The 24,201-nt window shown below is 38.1% G+C and overlaps 2 protein-coding genes across 4 annotated transcripts in view; one reads left to right on the top strand and one right to left on the bottom strand.

Annotated features, from left to right (window-relative positions):
* The window catches only part of LOC145678799 (carbonic anhydrase 2-like), a 227,130-nt gene that overhangs the window by 161,133 nt on the left and 41,796 nt on the right, over window positions 1–24,201 (bottom strand). The gene's annotated exons all lie outside the window — the stretch shown is intronic.
* The window catches only part of LOC145678798 (carbonic anhydrase 1-like), a 68,463-nt gene that overhangs the window by 7,411 nt on the left and 36,851 nt on the right, over window positions 1–24,201 (top strand). The window contains exons 2-3 of the mRNA XM_081749313.1: window positions 17,838–17,950; window positions 21,776–22,069. Coding sequence (XP_081605439.1) covers window positions 17,838–17,950; window positions 21,776–22,069 — 407 coding nt within the window. The remainder of the gene's footprint in view (window positions 1–17,837; window positions 17,951–21,775; window positions 22,070–24,201) is intronic.

Here is a 24,201-nt window from a genome sequence, read left to right as displayed (position 1 = left end):
ATTACAGACTGGCAGAATATCCGTTCTTCGCACGGGGAGAATACGTTTCATTTTGGACACAAAGGGCACCAAAACTGTCACCAATGAAGTTGTGGAGCCCCAAAACTATGAATTTGACATTAATACCGATAATTTAAAATTATCTTTACATGTCACCATCCCCCTTAGAGTACTAATGGGGCTGAATTTGTGGATTTAAACGGCATCTTCTGTTCATCTCAGCGAGTATGGATTCGAGGCCATTTTCGATCATGTATATATATATATATATATATATATATATACAGAGGCGGATGCAAGGGGGCTATCGCCCCCCCTCTCTTCACACTCAAGTATACACTGCATAAAATGGGCTTCAATCCTGCTTTACACTGGATAAAACTGCAAACTATGGTTTAGCCCCTCCCTTGATCATATCCTGGATCCGCCACTATACTGTATATAATGCTCAAAAAAATTAGGGGTTCAGCTGAAACATCACACAAGACCTTAAGATAGTGTATGAATAAGCTTGTGTTTGACTCATATATATCATACAAGAAGGAATGCTTTAAGATACACTAGAAAAATGGGGCACATACTGGTGTTGGGGCACGGAAAACCTTGTTCACATGGCTCATGACACAAGACGGTTATGTGTGTACCTCTCGAACTGCTCACAAACAGGCAAGGCAACAACACTGATTGTTCCTTAATATGCCATATGATCACTTCGAATAGCCAACAGAGCCTCGCACCGGCCTGGCATGGATTCAATCAGATTATAGATGAGTTCTTGGGGAATGTTGTGCCACTCATCCAGAAGAGCGACTTCCAGCTCTGGAATGGTTAATGGATTTACTGGCCTAGCGGCAATTCGTCTGCCATGCATATCCCAGACATGCTCAATTGGAATGAGATCCGGAGAGCATGCTGGCCACTTCATCCGAGCGATACCATCAGCATCCAGCATCTCATCCACTAACCGAGCTCTGTGAGGACGAGTATTGTCATCCATGAAAAGGAACGAATCACCAATCGCACCAGCATAGGGAAGAACAAGAGTTTTCATGATCTCATCCCTATATCTGAGAGCAGTCAAAGAGTCATTTCGGATGATGTGGAGCTCAGTACGCTCACCAATGCTGATTCCTGCCTACACCATCAGTCCACCACCATGATACTGGGATCTTTCTCGCACAAACATGGGATTGTGTCGTGTTCCACAATCTCTCCAGATGAAAACACGTCGATTATCAGGCTCCACACTGAATCGAGACTCGTCAGAGAACAAAACATTTCCCCATTCATTGCGTCCCAACCCACGATAGTCCTCTGCCTTCGCTCTTCGATCAACACGGTGTCGTGCAGTTAATGGGACACACCATAGGCCTACGTGCGTAGAGATCACCTTCTCGAAGGCGATTGCGGACCGTTTGAGTGGATATTGTGCGTCCTGTTGTTGTTCGGAAGGCTTGCGGGAGCAGAGTTGTATTCTGACGCCGGTTTCGACGGGCTGTTAACAAGAGATAACGATCGTCTCTGGCTTTGGTTGCTAGTGGACGGCTCTGTCCTTGTCTTCTTCGAACACTTCAAGTTGTTTGAAATCGATTCCACAATCGGGAAGTCACATTTTGTGCCACTATTATGGCATGTGACACCTCCCGCTGTAACTGACCAGCTTCCAACCTGCCGACAGCTCGCCATGCCAACGATTCAGGCAAATCACGTTGTTGCGCAATTTCACTACGTAGATTTGTGACGCACTAAACACAATGAGAACAAAGGTATCCTGGAGCTGGAATGTGTTGGCAGCGCCACACTACAAAATGATATCTGTTAGCGCCACGTCACTGATCACGTGTACAGATGTTTCAAACGGTTCGTTTGCACGTTGGGCCTTCAGGATTTTAATCTGAACTGGACAAGATACAGTGTTCTCACATTATTCGTAAGAAGTTTTACATGTGTTTTCATCTGATTCCCTAATTTTTTTGATATATATATATATATATATTAGATAAATATACCCATTCTTCGCATGGAAGTCAAGGCCTGTGGAAGTATTACCCTCATTTCCGCGACCGCGAAAACTATGGATCTTAGACTAAATCGATCATTTTGGATTATTTTTATATGTCTCGGTATATCCCCCTCCCCGCTAATTCTCGGTCCGCATACAATGGTAGCTGAATTTGCAAGTGATCACTAATGAAAGTGTCACCATTCATCTCAGCGACCGCGAAAACTATGGATTTGACAATAATATCGGTCATTGTGGATTACTTTTACATATTTCGGTATCCCCCCCCCCCCGCTGATTCTCGGCCCGCATACAATGGTATCTGAATTTGCAAATCATCGCTAATGAAAGTGTCACCATTGTTCTCAGCGATCACGAAAACTATGGATTTGACACTAATATTGGTCATTCGTACTTTTACATAATTTGGTATCCCCGCCCCCGTTTACTCCCGGCCCGCATACAATGGTAGCTGAATTTGCAAGTGATCACTAATGAAAGTGTCACCATTCATCTCAGCGACCGCGAAAACTATGGATTTGACACTAATATCGGTCATTTTGGATTACTTTTACTTGTCTCGGTTCCCCCCTCCCCGCTGACTCCCGGCCCACATGCGATTGTAGTTGAATTTGCAAATCATCGCTAATAGAAGTGTCACTATTGATCTCAGAGACCGCGAAAACTATGGATTTGACACTAATATTGGTCATTGTGGATTACTTTTATATGTCTCGATATCTCAACTCCCCCTTCCCGTTGACCCCCGACCCGGTGCCGCATAGCATGAATTTGGAAGTTAATGCGATCGGAGTTTCACCATTGATTTCAGCGACCGCGAAAACTATGAATTCAACACTAATATCTGTTATTTTCTACTACTTTTACATGTCCCGGTAAACAACCCCTGAGACCCCCCCTGGTTCGAATTTTGACAAAATCGTTTAACTCTGGTCTGGAGCCTGGACCAAGGTATTCGTGACTAAAATTTGGTAACTCTCGGTCAATTTGTCTGGTTCCCAAGCCGGTTCCGGTAAACGCCTCCTCATGAGACTCCCCTGGTTCGAAATTTGTAAACAACTTTTCGTCTTGATCTCGGGCCTAGGCCAAGGTACCCCTGACCAAAATTTGGTAACTCTCGGTCCACTCGTCTGGTCCCCAGGCCGCATACAGACAGACAAACACACAAACAAACTGTTTATTTTATTTATATTAGACTAGATAGATTCTTGGAAATTATACCAGATTTTCATATTATCTTTCCGAACTAATTTTAAAGACCCGCTCCTACTTCCTTTATATGTATACAGTATATCTATATTTATATCTATATATGTATATAACAAACGCAGGAATTACCCCATAAATAACGCTCCTGGAGGACCCCTTTCTCAAAGAAATTGCTGGGGAAACACTTGTACAAACTTCAGTTTTCGTACCGGATGATTACAGAGACCTGGTGGGAAAAAAAACTGCTTTTGCGTTCCAATTAAAAAAAATAGTTCTCCTCAGGTTAGTATTCACTGATAATATTTTTATAAAATTTAAATTTGATGGGTAAATCAGTGGACTTTGAATACATCCACATCGTATCCACTGAGTTGCGAAATTGTGTACCTCCAGACATTGACGGCCGAAGAAAATTTTCTAGGGGAACATCTTCAATGTTTGCTATATTAGTCTGGCATTTAATGTGCATGGTTTGTTATATTACGTATACATTTTCGTGAGCCAGGGAGGTTCATTCTTATCAAACGGAGATTATGAAGGAGCAGATCTACTGTACAAAATATAATAAAAACATCTCTTTCGGATTTCTATCATCCCGCAGTCCAACCCCGAGACGGAAACATAAGAGATAGGCTTTTTGATTTTAAACAAGATAACGTGTCTAGCGAATGCTTTACATTGTGAAGATTATATTAGTGAAAATTAAACGAATATAATTTTACAACTTAATATACATATTACTAAATGTTTAGCTCCCCGTTGCTATGTTGTTAGCGATGCGCCTTTCTCGAACGAGGTTTGATTCATGGTAGGAGCTCATGTGTTTCAAATCCGACATTAAACTCTACGTTCACGTCTTGTAGAGCTTTGCTCCTAAAAACGACGCTAAACTATAATCTAATTTAATATTATTAATATTAAAAAATAATGACTTATCAATGTGACGTTAATTTGGCAGTCATCAAATCCATTTGATACTTTCACTTAATCCAGTGGATATTAATATAACAATTACGAGACACACGCGCATATAAATACTCAGAAACAAGCACATACACACGTACACATACACAAATATGAACACTTCAAATCTATTTACATATGTTGGACTGCACTGCATCAAGTATCTTCTCATGTATCTGCATTTTCTGATTCATCCACAGATTTGTTATTTGTACGCATCAATCATTTTAGCATTTTCGGGAAGGTTCAGGGTTCGTTCTTCATTTAAAGAGTCGGTTCTCTGTATTGGAAACAGAATGAGGGGAGGGTGGGGGAATTTATACTTTATGAATGGATAACATTTTAAGAAATATATACAAAACATGCCGCTTCCGACACAACACTAAAGCATTTCTTTTAGCGGTGTACTACTAGTGGTACCCTGATGATAATACCCCCTCTCCTCTCAAGTTGTAAAGTGAGAAGGGACAGAAACATCCCAGACACTCAGGGTTCAGTTGACAATAATAAAACTATGGGTAAGTAAACATCTTGTGCAGAGTCACGTTTTGCTTATTTTTGAACATTTCTGTGAAATCAACAATACAACAGCGGAAACACTAACTGGTTTTATTACTCCAACCATCGCTTCAACAAGGGATAATTCCCAACGGTCAGTGTTCTCTTTCTCTTTTTCTGTCCTCGTTCTTATTCTCCACATCTTTAATGAAGTAGGGGGCGCCCACCCCTCGACATTTGGACGTCTTTTCCTCTTGGTTTCGCCACTTGTTGAAGACAATCACCACAGCACTCTTCGAACTCCTGACAAGTCCTGCAGTTTCCGAAATTCTCGTGCCGAGTGTTTCTGAGCGAGTACTTTCTTCAAAATAATATTAAAAATTATAGAAAGATTTTCGAGATATTCGAGTCGAGTCGAGATTTTTACCAGCTATCTCGACTCGACTCGAGTCTCGACTCGAAAATTCGAGTCGAGAAATACGTTTGTCTCGACTCGTCTCGAATTTTACAAAGAGTGTCTCGACTCGAATCTCGACTCGAATTCGAGTCGAGTCGAGTCGAGATTCGAGACATGTCTCGACTCGAGCCCATCCCTACTAAAAATAATGCAAAATTTCCCATATTTCTTTTAGTGGTTTATTCATAACTGAAAGGAGATAATGAAATGAAACTTACCATAATCATAGATAACGTTATTCTACAACAGAAAATATGAACCTAAAGAATTTTCAGTGTTGTCATCCACAGAAATTACAGTGTTACCAGAATAATAACGCCCCTAAAATCTAAGTTAAGGCAGCGACTAGAAGAACGATCTCAACTGCATTTGGTTACGTATCATATTGTTTTGGTTTCCTATTAACTATTTTTTAAAACAACGTTATTATTTAGTTTTAATTGTATGTTAAAACTATTTTGTTTATAACAAACTAAATGCAACTATTATTTAAAAAGTAGTTTACAGGAAACTGAAACAACATGATACGTAACCAAATCTAGTTGAGTTCGTTCCTCTAGTCGCTGCCTTAACTTAGATTTTAGGAGCATTATTATTCTGGCAACACTGTAATTTCTATGGACGGCAACACTGAAAATTCTTCAGGTTCATATTTTCTGTTGTAAAATAATATTACTTATGATTGTGGTAAGTTGCATTTCATTATCTCCATTCACTTATGAAAAACAAGCAAAAGAAAAATGTTAAATTTTGTATTATTTTTAGTAAGGCAGGCTCTTAACAGGGCACGTTTGCCCTCATTGATGCCTAGCGCCGGCATTAGGCGAGAAGATAATCTGCATTTGTTCAACTTACATAACCTATGTCTTGTATTATGTTTCGTATTTTATTTCATCTTATTATATATGATGGTATCTTATTACATACCATCACTGACTGTTATTATTTTCATTACTGTAAGACCAAGTGTGAAAATAGTTTTTCTCTGTGTACCCATAACCCAATTACTGCTTCATGAAGTCAATACTACTCTAACATCTCTTCCTCTACAGAGGGCGTAACCCTCTTCGAGTAGTAGCTAGCGTCGCTTAGCTGGTTAAAAAAATATTTGAAGTAATTTTCATACAGAAGTACAGGGTGCGGCACGTAAAACCGGCCCGTCGTAATATTCTGGTATATTGTGTTTTTGGCAACACTTAAATAATCTACCTTCCTACCAAGAGATGGCGTGTCGAGGTCGGGTCGACTTACGTGACCTGCAACAGTCACGTGCAGCCGCAGCCAGTGAAACTTGTCGAAACCAGTTGAGAGAAAGGCCTCATTGTGTTAAGCCGGGTGAGTGTCAGTGTGTGATAATGCCGTATTCGATACCTGAGCGTGTTGCCACTGTTGAAGGGTTCATTCTCACTGGATCATTCTCACATTCTGTGAAAACAAAGAATTTGTTTCGGGAGAAATTTCCAGGACGTTCTGTGCCAGCAAAAAGCACCATTCAGGAATTGATTGGAAAATGGCGGCGTACACGATCGGTTCAAAATGCTCCCAGGAACAGACGACCATCTGTCTGCACACCTGAATTAAAGATGCAGGTGGAGGAGATAATGACAAGAAGTCCTCGAAAGTCAACCAGGAGATTGACTCTACATTACATTTCATTTATGTGTTGTAGTTAATCATATTCAATACATTACATTTCATTTTGTGTTCACTTTACGGGCCGGTTTTACGTGCCGCATCCTGTATATAGGTCTAATACCAGTATTACTCAGTGTAAGTGAAACTCGAGTATTTTTTAAACTCTTGACGCTTTCGAAAATTGTTTGTGTTTCTGGTTTCTTAAAACAGTCATATTTATGTAAATTTATTACAGACGGAACTCAAGTTCATGTAATAAATACTATCAGCTGCTTTTTGCATAACAGGACTGTTACTATCATCTTTCTGTTACAACGGAAACAAACGTAATTTCAAAAGAAGAAATAGAAAGATAAAAAAAGTTGCTCTGTCTAATGTGGCGTTTACACTTAGTCGATTTGCGTTCGATTCAGTTGAAATGACGTCACTTTCAACTTAATCGACCGTGTAAACAGGATTTCAACTTAATCGCTTGTTGATCGAAAGCGACTAATCGACTAGCAACTGAATTGAAAGACGTTCTATTTTCTGTGGTCGATTCTATTTTCTTCTGCTATAACACCGTAAATTGTACCAATTACTTTTTGCTTGGACATCTTTAAAATTGCCAGTCGATTTCGAATCGACCAGAGGAGAGCGAGTCGACAAGCAGCATTCAATTTCGGTTGAAACAATTAAACACATCCATCGATCTGATTCGGCCTAGTTGCTTCGATTTAGTCGCAAATGCAGCGAGTCGATTTAGCCGTGCGACTAAATCGCCCAAGTGTAAACGCCCCATAATATGCGAAACCGTTGAACTGTACAGTACATCCTTACACAAAACGAAGCGTCTATCAGCCATGCTTCTAATAGTTCACGTTCAGACTAATAGATCTCGCTGCGCTGCCTCCTACTTGACACCAAGAGATGTCGCTAGTGTGCAGACAATTTGCGACTCAGACAAGGACTTGGGGGAATAACTAATTTATAATACGAGTAATTTTCATTAATAATAATAATCAGCGTTCCAAAGAAAATACATCAATGCAACGAAATGAAATTGAATAACAATTTTCTTTTAACCTATTTCCTTGTAACGAGAGTCTGAAAATAACAATCGTCAACACTACATTAAACTTTTTAACGTAATTATAAATTCATTTCTCAGAGAATTCTTATAGAACACTAGCTGCACCTACGGTCTCTACACAGCGCATCATTCACATATAAGCATGAATCTCCTTGTCATTCCTCACAATATTTATAAATGTCTTTTTACAGACACAAGTAAAAGATGTCTTGACAAAAATTGGCAAAGGGTACCATAAAGTGAAGGTTTTTTGGATTATTTTTTTTAAAAAATATCTCGCACCGTTTGCAAGATTTGAGCCTACTTCCGCTTGGAGTTTCTGATTCATGTATGGTCAGTGTTTTCATTCTTTTTGCATGCAGTATGTAATAAGTAAATACATTACACACACAATTAATTATAGGGTCTAATGTCAGTGATATATGATGTTCATTGGGCAAAACACACCAAAAAATAAAGATTCATCTCAGACTGGAGAAATGGTCATCCTTCGTTTTTCATTGTCATTTGGCCATGAAACAAACGCCTGAGTACTCTTGTATACAATTATGTGGTGTTGGAATGTATAACTCGTAGGATATGATGATTTACTTTTCTAAAATTTCAACACTTCCAGTGTATCCCTAAACAATGTAATAAAGAAGTAACGGCCATCTTTATTTAAACATTCAATGAGACTGGACAATCTACACAAAATTTGGAACCGACCAGCGAAAACGTCACGTTTTTAGCACTTGTGGTTTTCGAGATCTCATTGTCGAAAGGGTTGGAGAGAAAAATTTATACCTAGCATTTTAACATATAGACTAGCTGAATCTGCGCTCTCTACACAGCGCATCATTCACATATGAGCATGAATCTCCTTGTTATTCCTCACATCTCTACATGTCCCTTTACAGACACAAGTGAAAGACGTCTTGATTTTAAAAAATTGGCAAGGGGTATCATAAAGGGGAGATTTTTTCGATTATTTTTTCTCAATATCTCGCACCGTTTGTAAGATTTGAGCCTATTTCCGGTTGGAGTTTCTAATTCATGTATGCCCAGTGTTTTCTTTCTTCTTTCATGCAGTATAGCAGATACATTACATATACAATTAATTATAATGTCAGTTATATATGGTGTTCACTGGGCAAAACACTCAAAAAATAAAGATTTATCTTAGACTGGAGAAATGGTTATCCTTCGTTTTTCATTATTATTTGGCCATGAAACAAACAGCTGAGAAATATACAATCTCAATATACAACAATGTGGTGTTGGAATGTATAAGGGGTAGGATATGATGCTTTAGGTTTCTTTTTTTAATTTCAACACTTCCAGTGTACGCGTAAAAATGTAATAAAGAAATAATGGCCATGTTTTTTAAATATTCAATCAGAACTGGACAATCTACGCAAAATTTGCAATCGATCAATGAAAACGTGATCTTTCTAGAGCCTGTAGTTTCCGAGATCTCATTGTCGAAAAGATTGACCACAAACATATAAACGCCCACAAACATATAGTCTAAAAGAACTCCAAAGATGGCAGCACGATTCATTTGCATTGATTTTGGAGAAGGTTTACTAAAATACAAAGGCTTTGAACAATAATTTTAAAACATAAAGTTTATGAAAAAGATAAAATTTAAATAACTTATTTAGAGTACACACACTTAAAATGAAACCGCAAATGAAAGATTTGAAGTTATAGGTTGGAGCTCAGGTGTTTCTGGTTGCTATTGTAGCATTTTAATAGATAGATTTTACGTCAACCAATATTAGGAATATGTAATATTTTAACAGCATAATGTAGAATGGTAAAATTTTAATAAGTATCTCTATTAAATGAAAGTAATAAGAGAACGGGGTCTCCTAAAAAAATGGGATCAAACTTATGCACGCGAGAACATTAGTTTTCTCCTTTGAGTTCCTAAACAAACTTAGCAAATACAAGTAATTTTATTACAGCCAACGTACTAGTGATATTTGTTACTTAATAATCTATATTTTAATTATATATGTTACTTACTTTCAACTTTCATGAATTATGAATGTAAAACTCTTCTGAACAGAATAATATTCAGTTTCTCAATATTTCTTGCACTGAAAATATAAACCTTGCTCTTGTTGATTTTGCTTTAAGCAGTTTTCTTCTGGTTGCAACCTTCATTAACTTTCCGTTCAAAATTGATTTCTCTTTCTTGGAAAGTTTAGGACTTAGAAATTCTCTAGTTATCTTACTCAAAATTGTTGAACTGTCTGACGTAACTGAGATTATTGTTGTATGCGTGCCCTGCACACGTAACGTAATAGTAAATTCAACTAATTATTATAATAATAATGTAGATTTCACGGCACGAGCGTTATCATAGACTGGCGAAGGACAGACTCAGTAGAAAATATTATTTTGAGATAAGAACTTTATGACCAACAGTCGAAGCTCACGATAAAGAAATAATTTCCTCTTTTATGCATTTATGAGTTCACTTTTTGATAAACAAAAAAAAAAAAAAAAAAAAGGAAAAAAATATGTTAATACTCTAACTATACGACAAAGTATCCGAGTGTTTTATCTTTCTTGATGCCGACAATGCGGCGAGTAGGCAACGACAAATGAAATGATATTCAAAACCGCCAGCACATACTGAGAATAAAGAACGTATGTGCCGTACGTAAAATGTAGGTTTCATGTGTAAATCCTGTAGTTTTGGACTCAATTTATAACCCTATGTAATATCCTCAGCAAACGTATAATTGAAAACGTATGTTTTATACGTAGGACTACGTTCCGTGTAAGTTTTCGGAATAAACGTACTTTCTTTACGAAAATAAGAACTGTATAGAGGCGATCAGTATCTTACACACAGATGGACGTATATAACGTATAGCTGACGTATATAACATACGTATACGTATGTAATATGCGGAAGATTGTTAGATGTTATACATCCTGCAACGGCGTGATATAACATCTAAGCGGGGAAAGGGCCGTAGTATTAGCATGTGGATAACGTATGCTCCGTACTTATGTCCGTTGTAAACATAAGGATTCCGTATATTTGTACAATATACCATTGCCCGGATAACGGACTTTCCCAGTGCAGGTCAGGACCGTAAGTAGAAGGCTATATACGTACAAGTGAAGGCAAATAGCGTTTCCCTTAATCTAGTTGAGTTGAGTTGATTTTGAGTTTAACGTCCCGTTCAGCAGCGAGGATATATGAGACGTGAACCTACCGATTAACGTGGAATCCGAACCACATGAGTTCCCGCCGGAAATCGAACCCGCGTCTCCCGCGTCAAACATGCGTACGCTAACCGCTTAGTCACGAATGAGCTCTCCCTTAATCTAATCGAGAGTTTTTTTTTTAAAAAAAAAGTAAAGAAACACTCTATTCCCCATTAGGAGGAACTTTCTTTTCGTCAGTTTGAAGAGAAAACAATATTTTTTTAAAGTTTTCGTTCTTGATATAAGGTACCGGAACGTTGTTTCCGTGCGTTCCCGTTCACAAAGATTTCTAAGTAGCATTTCAAAATGTCTTGAGTCTAGAACATATTATTATTATTATTATTATTATTATTATTATTATTATTATTATTATTATTATTATTATTATTATTATTATTATTATTATTATTATTATTATTGTTATTATTATTATTATTATTATTATTATATTGTAGTAGACCTGGCGACAAGTCCTGAAATTGTTTCCTCATCTTCAGCTTTAAAGCCGAATATTTGGTTGCATTTTTCAAACCACAAAACAGTTATGCAGTAACTGTCGCAGACATTTGGTAATGTGGCTGTACGTTGCGAGTAAATTAGACAGAATAAAACCAAAATACTAACAACGTACGTAATAAATAGGTTTATGCACTATTTAATGAAACTGCATACGTGGATACACGTATTATCTGTCACAAAAGAAAACTCATATTTTTCGCGGGAGAGTATCTTTTACCCCTTAGTATGAAAATGAAATCGATACACGTACCTTTCTGCAACCTCGAGGTTTAATTAAACATTTTAAAGGGTTTTTAAAGCCCAATCCCTAACAAAATTGATAAATCCATTGCCTTTCTTTTTGCAGTTCACGCAAAACACTATAGAAATATCATAAAACTTAGCAAAAAGATAAAAAAATATAACTACCTCCTTTCACAATTTGAAACTTATGGCTATTAGTCATATGTAGAGAGTGTAAATACCTGTAAATTACGGATATACTATTCAAGGAAATATCTGAGAAAATCTAAGTGTGTAAGAGCACGTGTTTTACAATGTAAACTACTCACGTACAGAAAGTACAGGAGATTTTATAACGACATTCTTCTGGTGAATGGAACCATAGCCTTCAGTGAGTGACATCTTCGAGATTTATGTTCACAGAAATAGACTTTTTAAATAGAAAGTAATACGATGGAGCAACATGAGGAAAATACAAAAAAAGAACGTATATTGAAAACTGAATGAATTGTGGTAGGAAAAATGAAAGTCGGAGAGTTAATGTGGCTGCAGCTACACCCACTGCACTCATTGTGTGGAAACCTATGCAGTTGTGTTCTTCTTCTTCCTACTCCTCGGTTTCCTTCCACCTTTCCTTTTATGGCGTTATGAAGAAGATAATTTCTGTCCCAGCAATAATAATAATAATAATAATAATAATAATAATAATAATAATATAATTGACATTCTTGATAATTGAAATTGAATAAAAATGAAAATTCTTTTATTTTCTTCTCGCTATTAGTCGAGAAAATCGTCCTGTTATTTTCGATAAGTGCTGGACATAACGCGTGGGAATGCAATATTCCCTACTTCTGGTCGAAGTACACGGTTTGAGGTACATTTCTCTTGCTGTTCTTTCGAATGCAATTGCGATATGTATTGATTCCGAATATAATTTTAGTACAGGTATTGTATATACAATGTATGGATTGACTACCAATAGGATAAAGAAAAAAGAATGTTATTAATTTCTTAACTTTAATTTTTAGTTTAGAAGGACATTTTGTATAGTCTAGTTTTAATGTTATGTTTTGCAAAGTTCGGAATTCGAAACAATTTTTTTACAGTATGAGATAGGAGACTAATAGTTCTATAATTCTCATATCTCTCTGGGTTCGCTTTCTTAACCAACGGTTTCATGATCGTCTTCAGGAAGTCTTCTGGTCACTCTCCTGTTTCATATATTTCATTGCAGTGTCGGAACAATTCTTTCTTTCCCTTGTCTGCCATATTCTTAATGAACTCGATTGGTATGTTATCTATTCCGGTTGCCTTTCCATTCCTAAATCTATATATATAAAAGTCTCGTATATAGCTTATTCAAACTCATCCCAAAGGATACTAAACTCTTTATCAACCTCGCCTACTTCATTTTCTACTTCAACATTTACGCTACACGGTCGATCTCCACTCTCGTATAACTCTTTAACACATTCTTTCCATCTTCCTAAAGCCACATTGCCACGTTAGAAGAACTTGTAGCTGTCATAAAAAAAATCTTGAAACCCTAACATATTTCACCATGTACACATAGCCTTGAAAGGGTCATCAAATATTTTTTTCCATCTTGCAAGGAGTTGAACAGTGTGCAACTTTCTGGGACGTCTTGCTTGCTACCTGCTATCGCCCTCCCGCTGACATAAAAGCAAAAACAGTTTCGACGCTTCCGAAACAACGGATTCTTTTGAACGGGGAGGGGAAGTGCGCCAAAATACACGTTTTTAATGAGGAGGTTCACTGTTTGTCCACTAGAGTGCAGTGCAGCATGTATAGAGAAACCTTTCTTGCTTTCAAGAAGTTGTAACATGTAAAGAGTAAATAGAAAGATAGGGTTGCAAGGTTTTTTTTATGACAGCTACAAGATTCATTTAATTTGGCAACCCCCTTTAAGACTTCACTGCTCTCGCTGACTACCTTCCCATTTTTATTTTCCAGTGCCATCGTAATACCCCCTTGTTTCCTCCGCAATTCTATAGATTTCACCTCTTTGTGCATTTCATGTATTCGCTGTAACCTATTACTTCTGTAGCCTGCTATACAAAGTTAAATTAGATGTGTCAGACTTCTGGATTTCTGCAACTGTATACAGGGCAGGCCGGTAGCCAGCCCAAAAATGTAGAGGGGCCAGGCTGAAGTTAGGGGGGGCCCGATCCAAAAATATTATAGTTCATCACCATATTATAGTTCATTTGCAAGCCTAATGTGAAAATTTTAGGGGGCCCGCCAAAATTTAGGGGGCCCCCTAGACCCCCCCTGGATACGGGCCTGATACAGGGTATTCTTTTTTACTTTTTTTCTGCCATAGATCTATCAGTAATGCAGTTACATGGTTACTTTCAATTGCATAATGTACTATGACTCTTTCATCTCATATATCAACGTGAGACCAGCGGTGTGATTTTGATACCTTGGAAGCAGTGATTAGTGAGGAGTGTGAGTCTCTGCCAAGCCAACGCCCATCACGAAAGTTAAACTCCGCCTGCAAGAATATGTTACTAATGATGGTGCACACGTTGAAATACGAAATGAACCATAGTACATTATACAATTGACAACAACCATGTAACTTAATTAATGACAACTCTTTAGTATATCAAAAATAAGAACATAATAATGGATCACCCTGTATCTTTATGAATTTTCGAATTCTAAAATAGCTTTTGAAACTCTTTTTCGGAAAATTGTTCGGTACATGTATTCCCTGAGTAAGATTTTTTAAAAAAAATAGATACATATATAAAACATGATTACCGTTGGTCTTCTGGAAGTTGGCACTCACTCTATAACTCAAGAAGAGATTATTTATCACATTGTCACATATAACAATTAGCGAGAACTATTAGAAACAATGTAAGTTCAGGTAATTCTATGCAACGTTCGCGTCTCACCGACAAATAACTATTGCTCCGACGATAGTTGGTGGTTTATGATCTACAAGCAAGGGCTGAATTTACTTGTGGATCTGGTCCTAAGAGCACACGTTGGATAAAAACTTGGATAAACACGTTGGATAAGCAAGACGGAAAAGATGAAAAAGTTAAATAATAATAATAATAATAATAATAATAATAATAATAATAATAATAATAATAATAATAATAATAATAATAATAATAATAACAATAATACAGTTGAGGTGAGAGTAAACACACGCCAAATACTAACGAGTATATTGGGTGCATTCATTCGTGATAGAAGTTGCGCGGAATGTTAACGTTGTTCTTGCAGATGATAATTACGTAGGGATGGACGCGTAACACTATTGCGCTGATGAGCAGCGCGCTCCCGGGTAGTGCTTCTGCGCTCCACAACACCCTATCACCGTATCAGCCACCGTACCACCCTATCATCCTATCAATATTTTTAAAATATTGAAACAAAGACATGCATAAAATATTTTTTTCTATTGTGTTAGTTTTGTACAATCCGCAGCAAAAAACCTGCAACATGAGCATGCAAGTTTATTGTGAAACTACGTCTAACAGCCCAGGGAATCAACATAACGTCTAAGTGGCACGAATCACGCAAGAGAAACCTCGGCGTCCTCCCCTGCACACTTATTTTGGAGCAAAAGACTTCGTCGTTTCACAATAAACTTACATGCTCATGTTACAAGTTTTTTGTTGCGAACTGTAAATTGGGGTGATAGGCGGTAAAACACTAAATCTGGCCCTGTCTACAATTGTTTTTTTTCACACCTTCCTCAATTCGACCCATATTGTTATCCTGCAGATTCTTACTGTACTGACCTCTCGTACGTTGGTATGATGACATGTCCTTTCGTATATAACACGATGATACAACTCCACATTTCGCGCAGATGTCAGTTGTAGATTCTCCCTGAACTGCAGTACGAAAAAGTCTTCCACACCTTTTCAATGAGTCTAAGATCAAATTAATCGAAATTTAATGTGCATTCTGAAAAGATACTGGAGGTACTGGACGTATCGGATTTCCGACGCAATTTCTAATCGTGACACATCCAGGGTAAACTGTGGACGAGAGATTGCAAGGATTAAAAGCAAAGACCGGAAACTAGTAAGATCGGAAACTCACCGATCTCAATCTCACTTGGAATGAAAGTTTCACTAGTTCCAGTCGAGGGGAAAATGGTAGATTTGCCCCATGCCATGAACTAGTCGTTGTTACTCGTTTTCACTCTCCCTACTGAATTTTCCAAAAATATAAACCACCCTTTCCAAAGGTGAGTCGGTTTTGGGAAGGCTACGTCGTAGCACTTATCCATACCAACTTTTCCGTGACATAGATTCAAAAACACGGCAAGGAAAGTGGATGTGCGTTGGGGTCAACGACAATGAAAAACATAATTAATAAACATAAACACCATCGACGTTTTAGGACTTTGTTCTTCCAGTAAGGGAAGGAGAAAGCAACCATGTACTGCGGCGACTCCACCTGTAGCTCGGAAGTTGCGCCAAACGACCCTGCAGGAAAACCCTCCTACACAACATATGATGGAAAGACAATTGCATGGCACAATCAACTGTGACCCGCAATGTAGTGGCAAATTAAATCTCCGGATGGTGTTTAAAAATCGTGGATATGTTCTTAGTGCTGTTCATCGGAGGGAGAGGCAGACCGCTACAAGCGCCTCGACGAACGCAATCTATCCGGGGAAAAGTGGAAGTTTATTGTCACATTCGATGAAGCATGCATTTATCCATCAGATTTTTGGAAAATTCGAGCCGTAACGTGCGTAGCGTACAAAACTCCGTCTTGATTTAGCAAATTTCTCGAGCAGATTTTTGGTTGTCTCGGAATACTGGTATGAAGGCAAGTTAACAATTTGACAGGTGCCTAAAACCTGCAAAATCAACTCTGCATTTTATTAGCAACATATCCTTGTACCAAGTTATACAGAAGATCTGCCCCGTTTGTATAGAAATGGAATAAATTAAGTCCGTGTGCATATGGATAAGGCCTCATCACATACATCCTGTTCTACGCAGAGACTTGTGCAACAAATGGGACAGACACCGGCATCCAGGGTATTTCTTTCCAGGACATACCAGTGAAGTCACCTGATGCCAATACCATGGATTTTTGCGGATTTAGCCTATTGAAAAGAACACTTGCATCTCGTCTTGTTACCATTATATGTGGTCTCTGGAAAGCCTGCCAGGAGAAGTGGCTCAAGATTCCCGTTACTTTACTAAAACGGAGCTTCCTGCAATGGAAGTTACGATGCAGGGCAGTTACGGCCAAGACACATAGTACTCACATCGAGGACAACCAATGGTGGTCTCGTGTGTTTTTTTTTTCTAAGGTAGATGAGACGTAAAAATCGGACAGATATATTGGCGTCAACCTTCTATATTGTATCCTATGGGCTTTTCTTCGTCTCCTTACATTTTCTCATTACATTAATTCTCCAATAATCATCCACTTTTATTATTCACATACTTCGTTTAGGGCTTGAAAAATATATGCGTGAGAGCGTTCAAGATTTTACTTAATTCAGATTTGGATCCAGAGAAGCATTGATGTGACCACTTCACTTAATTCAGATCTGGATACAGAGAAGCATTGATGTGACCACTTTACTTAATTCAGATTTGGATCCAGAGAAGCATTGATGTGACCACTTCACTTAATTCAGATCTGGATCTAGAGAAGCATTGATGTGACCACTTCACTTAATTCAGATCTGGATCCAGAGAAGCATTGATGTGACCACTTCACTTAATTCAGATCTGGATCCAGAGAAGCATTGATGTGACCACTTCACTTAATTCAGATCTGGATCCAGAGAAGCATTGATGTGACCACTTCACTTAATTCAGATCTGGATCCAGAGAAGCATTGATGTGACCACTTCACTTAATTCAGATTTGAATCCAGAGAAGCATTGATATGACCACTTACATGTTCATTTAAAATATTTTATTTATTATATAAGTTTACTTTTTGTCTGGCTACTGTCAATTTTGTTTTTTTCGAACCATATATTTATTTCTTTATAGGTCTATTGCGGGAATCGTTATGCTTCTCCAGGACGTCTCTGTCCTCCTCGGCCAGAATGTACTAAGAACTTTGTCCACAGAAGCTATAGTTGTCGGTTGTGCTTCAGTAGTAGGTATGTTTCACTTATTTTATTTCGAATTACTAATCCTCTTGTAGACTGGTTTTAATCACTATAAGAGAATGACTAGAAGAATATGATGTAGATTAAATAAGATTTACGTAACAGGAAGCTTAATGTATAAACTATATACAGAGTAAGCCAAATGTCTGTTGATTTTGAGCTACAGGTGTATTGTTATTATTATTATTATTTTACATCTTTTATTTTTCTTTACATGTTCTCATTTTTACATGTTTGTTCTGAATAATTTATACCATAGAAAAAAAATATACAATATACAGTGGCGTATTTAGGGGCTCTTCCGGGCTTAAGCTCTCCCACCGAAATTGTATTTACTAAGGAAAACCAGAAAGAGGAAGACCAAGGATAAGATATCTAGAATTAGTTACGAAGATTAAATCTTATCAAAGTATAAAACAGCTCTCCCAAGCGAGAGAAAAGTTTTAAAATTTCCATGTTGCCCACCAACCTTAGGTTGAGGTGAACAAGAAGATATTAAAGTAAATGAAATATCTTGCAGAATTTTTACATTTCCAGGAATAAAGTTAGCAAAGCCTCGCCCCTGAAACAAAATTGTAAATACGCCACTGACAATATATTTAGGTTTTGATTTTATATTCACTGTTTTACTAGTAGAACATAGAAAATGATTAGACAGAAATCATGGTCCAATGTGAATGAAATTTTGTACATTCGCTTTAATTTTGTAGCTTATAGAGATTCTACACCGTAAATTATTATGCACACAGGACCTACACTTATGGACAGAATGTACAAAATATGTCAAAGACTACTGTACGTATATTAATACGTTGCGTACCTACTTCCAGCTTCAACATAAGTCTACATTCTTGAATAGAGATGGTCGTAGAAGTATCGTATGTCGTAATGGGAAATGATATTCCACATTTCTTCCACCTGATTATGATTTGTTGCCAGGGTTGCAGACCGGATTAGACACCATCCTATTGAGTTTCACAGACGTTTAATAGTAAATAGATATGGTGATCGTGCAGTCATGGGGAGTTAACGCGGCGTCCTTTGAAGAGTAGGTCAGATAACACGAACGGTGTGTGGGTGGGCACTGTCCTGCTGAAAATCCATACTTCCCTAATAATGCAGGAATGGCAATAGAGTGGTTTCGATTATGTTCTGTGTGTACGCTGCACTGTTTAGTATTTCACGTATGAACACCAGGGATGAACCGTGATTATAAACTGTGGATTTCCATATCATGATGGCTGGTATACTGTGGAGGTAACGATCTTCTTATCGATGACACACTTACATACGACTATCATTAGCATCGAGACAGAATCGTCTCTCACCACTAAGCACAATGATGTGCAGTTCACCTTTCTCAGTGTTTTTTATTACACCATTGGGGGCAGGCTGCGCGCAGATGAAGTGTGAACCTAAGTCTAGCAAGCAGTGCCTATAATCGTACTTCTGCCACCAGCAAATAGTTGTGGACGCTCCTATCATGCCGGGGTGCATCATTAGTTCTAGCCCGTATGCGGTCGCCACACAGTCCGCAACGTAATGATAACTTGACTGGATCGGCTGTCGGGGTCAGAAACATATTTTGTGTGTGTGTGCACTATCCGTTGACCAATGATGCCAACATTAATGTACAGCGGGCATTTCCATGCAAAATGTTGCGTTATATCCGGTAACCTGCAGACTGCTCTACGCTCTCGCACAAACACCGTCATTGCACAAACCGAGCCTGCCTTCACATCCTGGGATATTTTAAATAGATCTACAATATTGTGTGGGGAAATACTCGACCACTCTGGCAAATCACCAATTGCTCAAAGGATCTCGAACTTTCCACCTCCAAAATATGTTCTGGCCTGCACTATATCCACAGCTCAGCGTATCACATGTACACCTTTCAGTAATCCATGTGATTACTCGGATTGTATGTTCATTTCCTGCTGAGCATTCATCTTCAGTGTCCACCAGTGTTTTTAGTATAAACGATGTATTTCATTCTATATAGTGAGAGCATATAATATTGCTTTACTATTACATATTAACATAAAAGAAGTATAATACAATTGCATTTATCTATAATTCCAACATGCAAATACTATGTTACTACATATATCATTTACAACAGTGGTTCCTAGTCAGTGTGTCGCGACACACTGCTGTGTTCCGCAGTAACACTGTGTCTGTCGCAAAATTTTAGAATTTAAAAATTATTAAACATTTAATAATTAAATAAAAAAAAACAATTTTGAGAGTGACTGTACAGTCAGCGCCTCCAGCTGCAGCAACAACGCTCAGTAGCACATAGTCACTACTTTATAGACACTTAAGGCCTTACACTATTATTATTAAAGATATAATAATAAATCAAGAAAATGTGTTACAATATTGTCACCCATTTAATAAAGTGCGCCGTCAGCCATAAAAAGTTGGGAACCACTGATTTAGACTGCATATAATTCTACAGAAGCCGGTCTATAGGTAGTTACTAGTTTGCACGCCTTGGGTGCACAGGATTCCGGATTCAATTTCCGAGGGTGCACCTTAAAAAGTTGGATCGTATTACAGTGATTAGGATTCCACCTTAAACTGGAGGATTGTCTCATTTAATCTCGGAGCTGAAAGGGACGCTAAACTCCAATGCTACCACGTTCTACAGAACACCGCATCAATTCAAAACGAATTTTCGTCTTTTAAATTGTTTAGAATTTATGTTCAGCCTAATACTTAGGCCACAGTTAAAACAATATAGATCTTTTCCATTCTTTAAAGCTTTCAGAATCTAGCTGTAAACAGATGGAGTGGGTCAGTGGGTCGTGAGTCAAGTGTGTCAAGATTTTTGAGTGGGTCGTGAGTCAAGTGGGTCAAGATTTTTAGTGGGTTGTGGGTCAACAGCACGTGACCTACTGCGATCCACCACCCACCGTGACCCACTCTGACCCACTTTGACTAATCGTGATCAACTCTGACCCATTAGGACCCATCGACCTACTTTGTTCAGTGCATTGTAGAAAACATCTGAACACTGGTAAATTTGTCTACGACTTGCTTTCAAGGCCTCCAATTTTTCCTTTTTTTATGTTTCTATTTACTTACCTGAGGTAAGTAAAAAAAAAAAAAACTTCAGGTACTTTTGGATATTAATATTTGTAATTGTAATAATAGGATGTAATACTTGGCTTTCGGGACAGTCAAATTTTACACATTTTTTTTTTTTTAACAACCTACTTTACCTTGATTTAAGACTTTCAAATTTCACCCTATTTTCCACTGAAAAGTATCGTAATTCAATAAGGAAATAATTGTAGATGATAATTAAATTGAAATTCATAATCATATAGCCCATGACAAACACTTTACCATTTTATATCGTAAAGGTGAGATTCACCGGTATTGTAACAGAGCAGTTCTTGAGCAATTGACCGTAGAAATTAAAACTCCGATTAGTGGTAATTTCACAGCCTTGTTTTATTACAAGTGTAAATTCTTTAGTCAATAGAGAGGAGGACGTGAATGATGGGTCAGAGTTGGTAACGGTGGGTTTTGGTGGGTGGTGGATCAGAGTGGGTTATGGTGGATGGTGCATAGGGGTCAGAGTAGGTCATGGTGGCTGGTGGATCAGCGGGTCATGGGTCAAGTTTTCATTGACCCACGCCATCTCTGGCTCTAAGGACCAAAGAGAAAACTAAAAAGTATTTAACCCAGAATCGTGATAATGAAATACAAGCGATTTAACCAGATAAGTCAAAATAAAATTATTATTATTATTATTATTATTATTATTATTATTATTATTATTATTATCTTTGTTTCTTGTAGCTGCATTCGTAGCACACGAAGTGTATTATGGGCGAGAGAAGCTACCAAGAAATTCATCTTCGGACCATAAGGCTAAAGAGAAAGGAAATGTTATCAATAAAAGCTCCAATCAATCTGGTCTATCACAGAATGAAGAGAACTGTGAGAAATGCAGTGAACATGTGAAGGAAGTTAAACGAAAGAAAAGCAACGGCGAAAGTAAAAACAAGGAAATGAAAAAGAAAAGAAGCAAAGAAGGAAGTAAACACAAGAAGACCAACGTCAAAACAGGAAGCGAAGAAAATATTAGCAAAGGTAAGATATAAAGAATAATAATGTTTATAATAGCAGTAATAATAATAACATTCCAATCTGCGATCTGAAGTACAAACTAAAGGAGGGTTCCAGATGAATTCATCGACAATATAACATCGACGTACAAAAACATTTACAGGACATTTCATCGACGGTTCATAACTTTGACACTCAAAACATCGATAACTATATCATCGACAATCAACTCATTCACAACCATAACATTGACAATCAAATCATTGACAGCCAAATCATCGAGTATCAAATCACCGAAAGTAAATTAATCATCAACCAAAACATCGATAGCCAACTCATCGACAATCAAAATATCGACAGCCAAATCATCGACTACCAAATCATCGACAACCAATTAATCGTTAATCAAAACATCGACAAATAATTCATCGACAGTCATATTATCGACAACCAAAACTTCATCGAGAGAGTGCGGATGTGGTATGAATGTCAATACGAGATTTTATATCCGTGCAGATCTCAAGTTAAATTTATCATTAAATCGGTCCGCAGCCGGGCACAAAGCTCCCCTGGATTTTTGAAAGGTAGTTCAACTCTTGGAAATACGTCGAAACATATTAATTTGCTCTCACATACTGTAGGACTATAGTTTATTTCTGTAGGATATGTGCGTATAAAATTGATCTTTTGTACAGGGTGGCATACAATTTTGTATATGATGTTTGACTTACTATAATATTTGTAATTCTGGACAAAAATTTTTGATGTGGCAACACTGTGTAGCCTGAGAGTGAGGATGACACAAGATAGAGCACCGCCACACTATGACATACCGGTGCGAGAGTGACTGAACGAAACATTCCCGAACCGCTGCATCGGTCGATATGGGTATGTGGAGTGGCCAGCTCGATCTCCCGATTTGAAACCACCTGACTTTTTCTTATAGGGTGTTTTAAAGGACAGTGTATCAACATCATATACGCAATTTATGATGTTCCCGCTTCCAAACTACGGGAAGCTAACACAGAAGAGTTGCACAGGATACCAATACAACTCTGTCAAGCTGATTGTTACAATGCTACTTTTCGTCTCCAGGCATGTATCGATTTGGATGGTTGCTCTTCGTCTCCAGGCATGTATCCATTTGGATGGTTGCTCTTCGTCTCCAGGCATGTATCGATTTGGATGGTTGCTCTTCGTCTCCAGGCATGTATCGATTTGGATGGTTGTTCTTCGTCTCCAGGCATGTATCCATTTGGATGGTTGCTCTTCGTCTCCAGGCATGTATCGATTTGGATGGTTGCTCTTCGTCTCCAGGCATGTATCGATTTGGATGGTTGCTCTTCGTCTCCAGGCATGTATCGATTTGGATGGTTGCTCTTCGTCTCCAGGCATGTATCGATTTGGATGGTTGCTCTTCGTCTCCAGGCATGTATCGATTTGGATGGTTGCTCTTCGTCTCCAGGCATGTATCGATTTGGATGGTTGCTCTTCGTCTCCAGGCATGTATCGATTTGGATGGTTGCTCTTCGTCTCCAGGCATGTATCGATTTGGATAGTTGCTCTTCGTCTCCAGGCATGTATCGATTTGGATGGTTGCTCTTCGTCTCCAGGCATGTATCGATTTGGATGGTTGCTCTTCGTCTCCAGGCATGTATCGATTTGGATGGTTGCTCTTCGTCTCCAGGCATGTATCGATTTCGGTGGTTGCTCTTCGTCTCCAGGCATGTATCGATTTGGATAGTTGCTCTTCGTCTCCAGGCATGTATCGATTTGGATGGTTGCTCTTCGTCTCCAGGCATGTATCGATTTGGATGGTTGCTCTTCGTCTCCAGGCATGTATCGATTTGGATGGTTGCTCTTCGTCTCCAGGCATGTATCGATTTGGATGGTTGCTCTTCGTCTCCAGGCATGTATCGATTTGGATAGTTGCTCTTCGTCTCCAGGCATGTATCGATTTGAATGATGTATTGGTGGAGCACGCCATGGAGATCAGAGATTAAAATTCTTGTAAGGAAAAGTATGAGAGTTATGTGTTTATGTTCAACTTATGTTCCTAGTTTGTTTACCAGTCTTTCAAACATATATACAAAATTATGGACCACCCTGTATTATGTATTGTGTGCACATGTGAATCAGTGTACATGTATTCCCGA

This window comes from Thermobia domestica, chromosome 2 (genome assembly GCF_964235325.1).
Source record: "Thermobia domestica chromosome 2, izTheDome1.hap1.1, whole genome shotgun sequence".
NCBI classification, from domain to species: domain Eukaryota; kingdom Metazoa; phylum Arthropoda; class Insecta; order Zygentoma; family Lepismatidae; genus Thermobia; species Thermobia domestica.
Note: the sequence above shows the minus strand (reverse complement) of the source record. Positions and strands in the feature narration are given on the sequence as shown.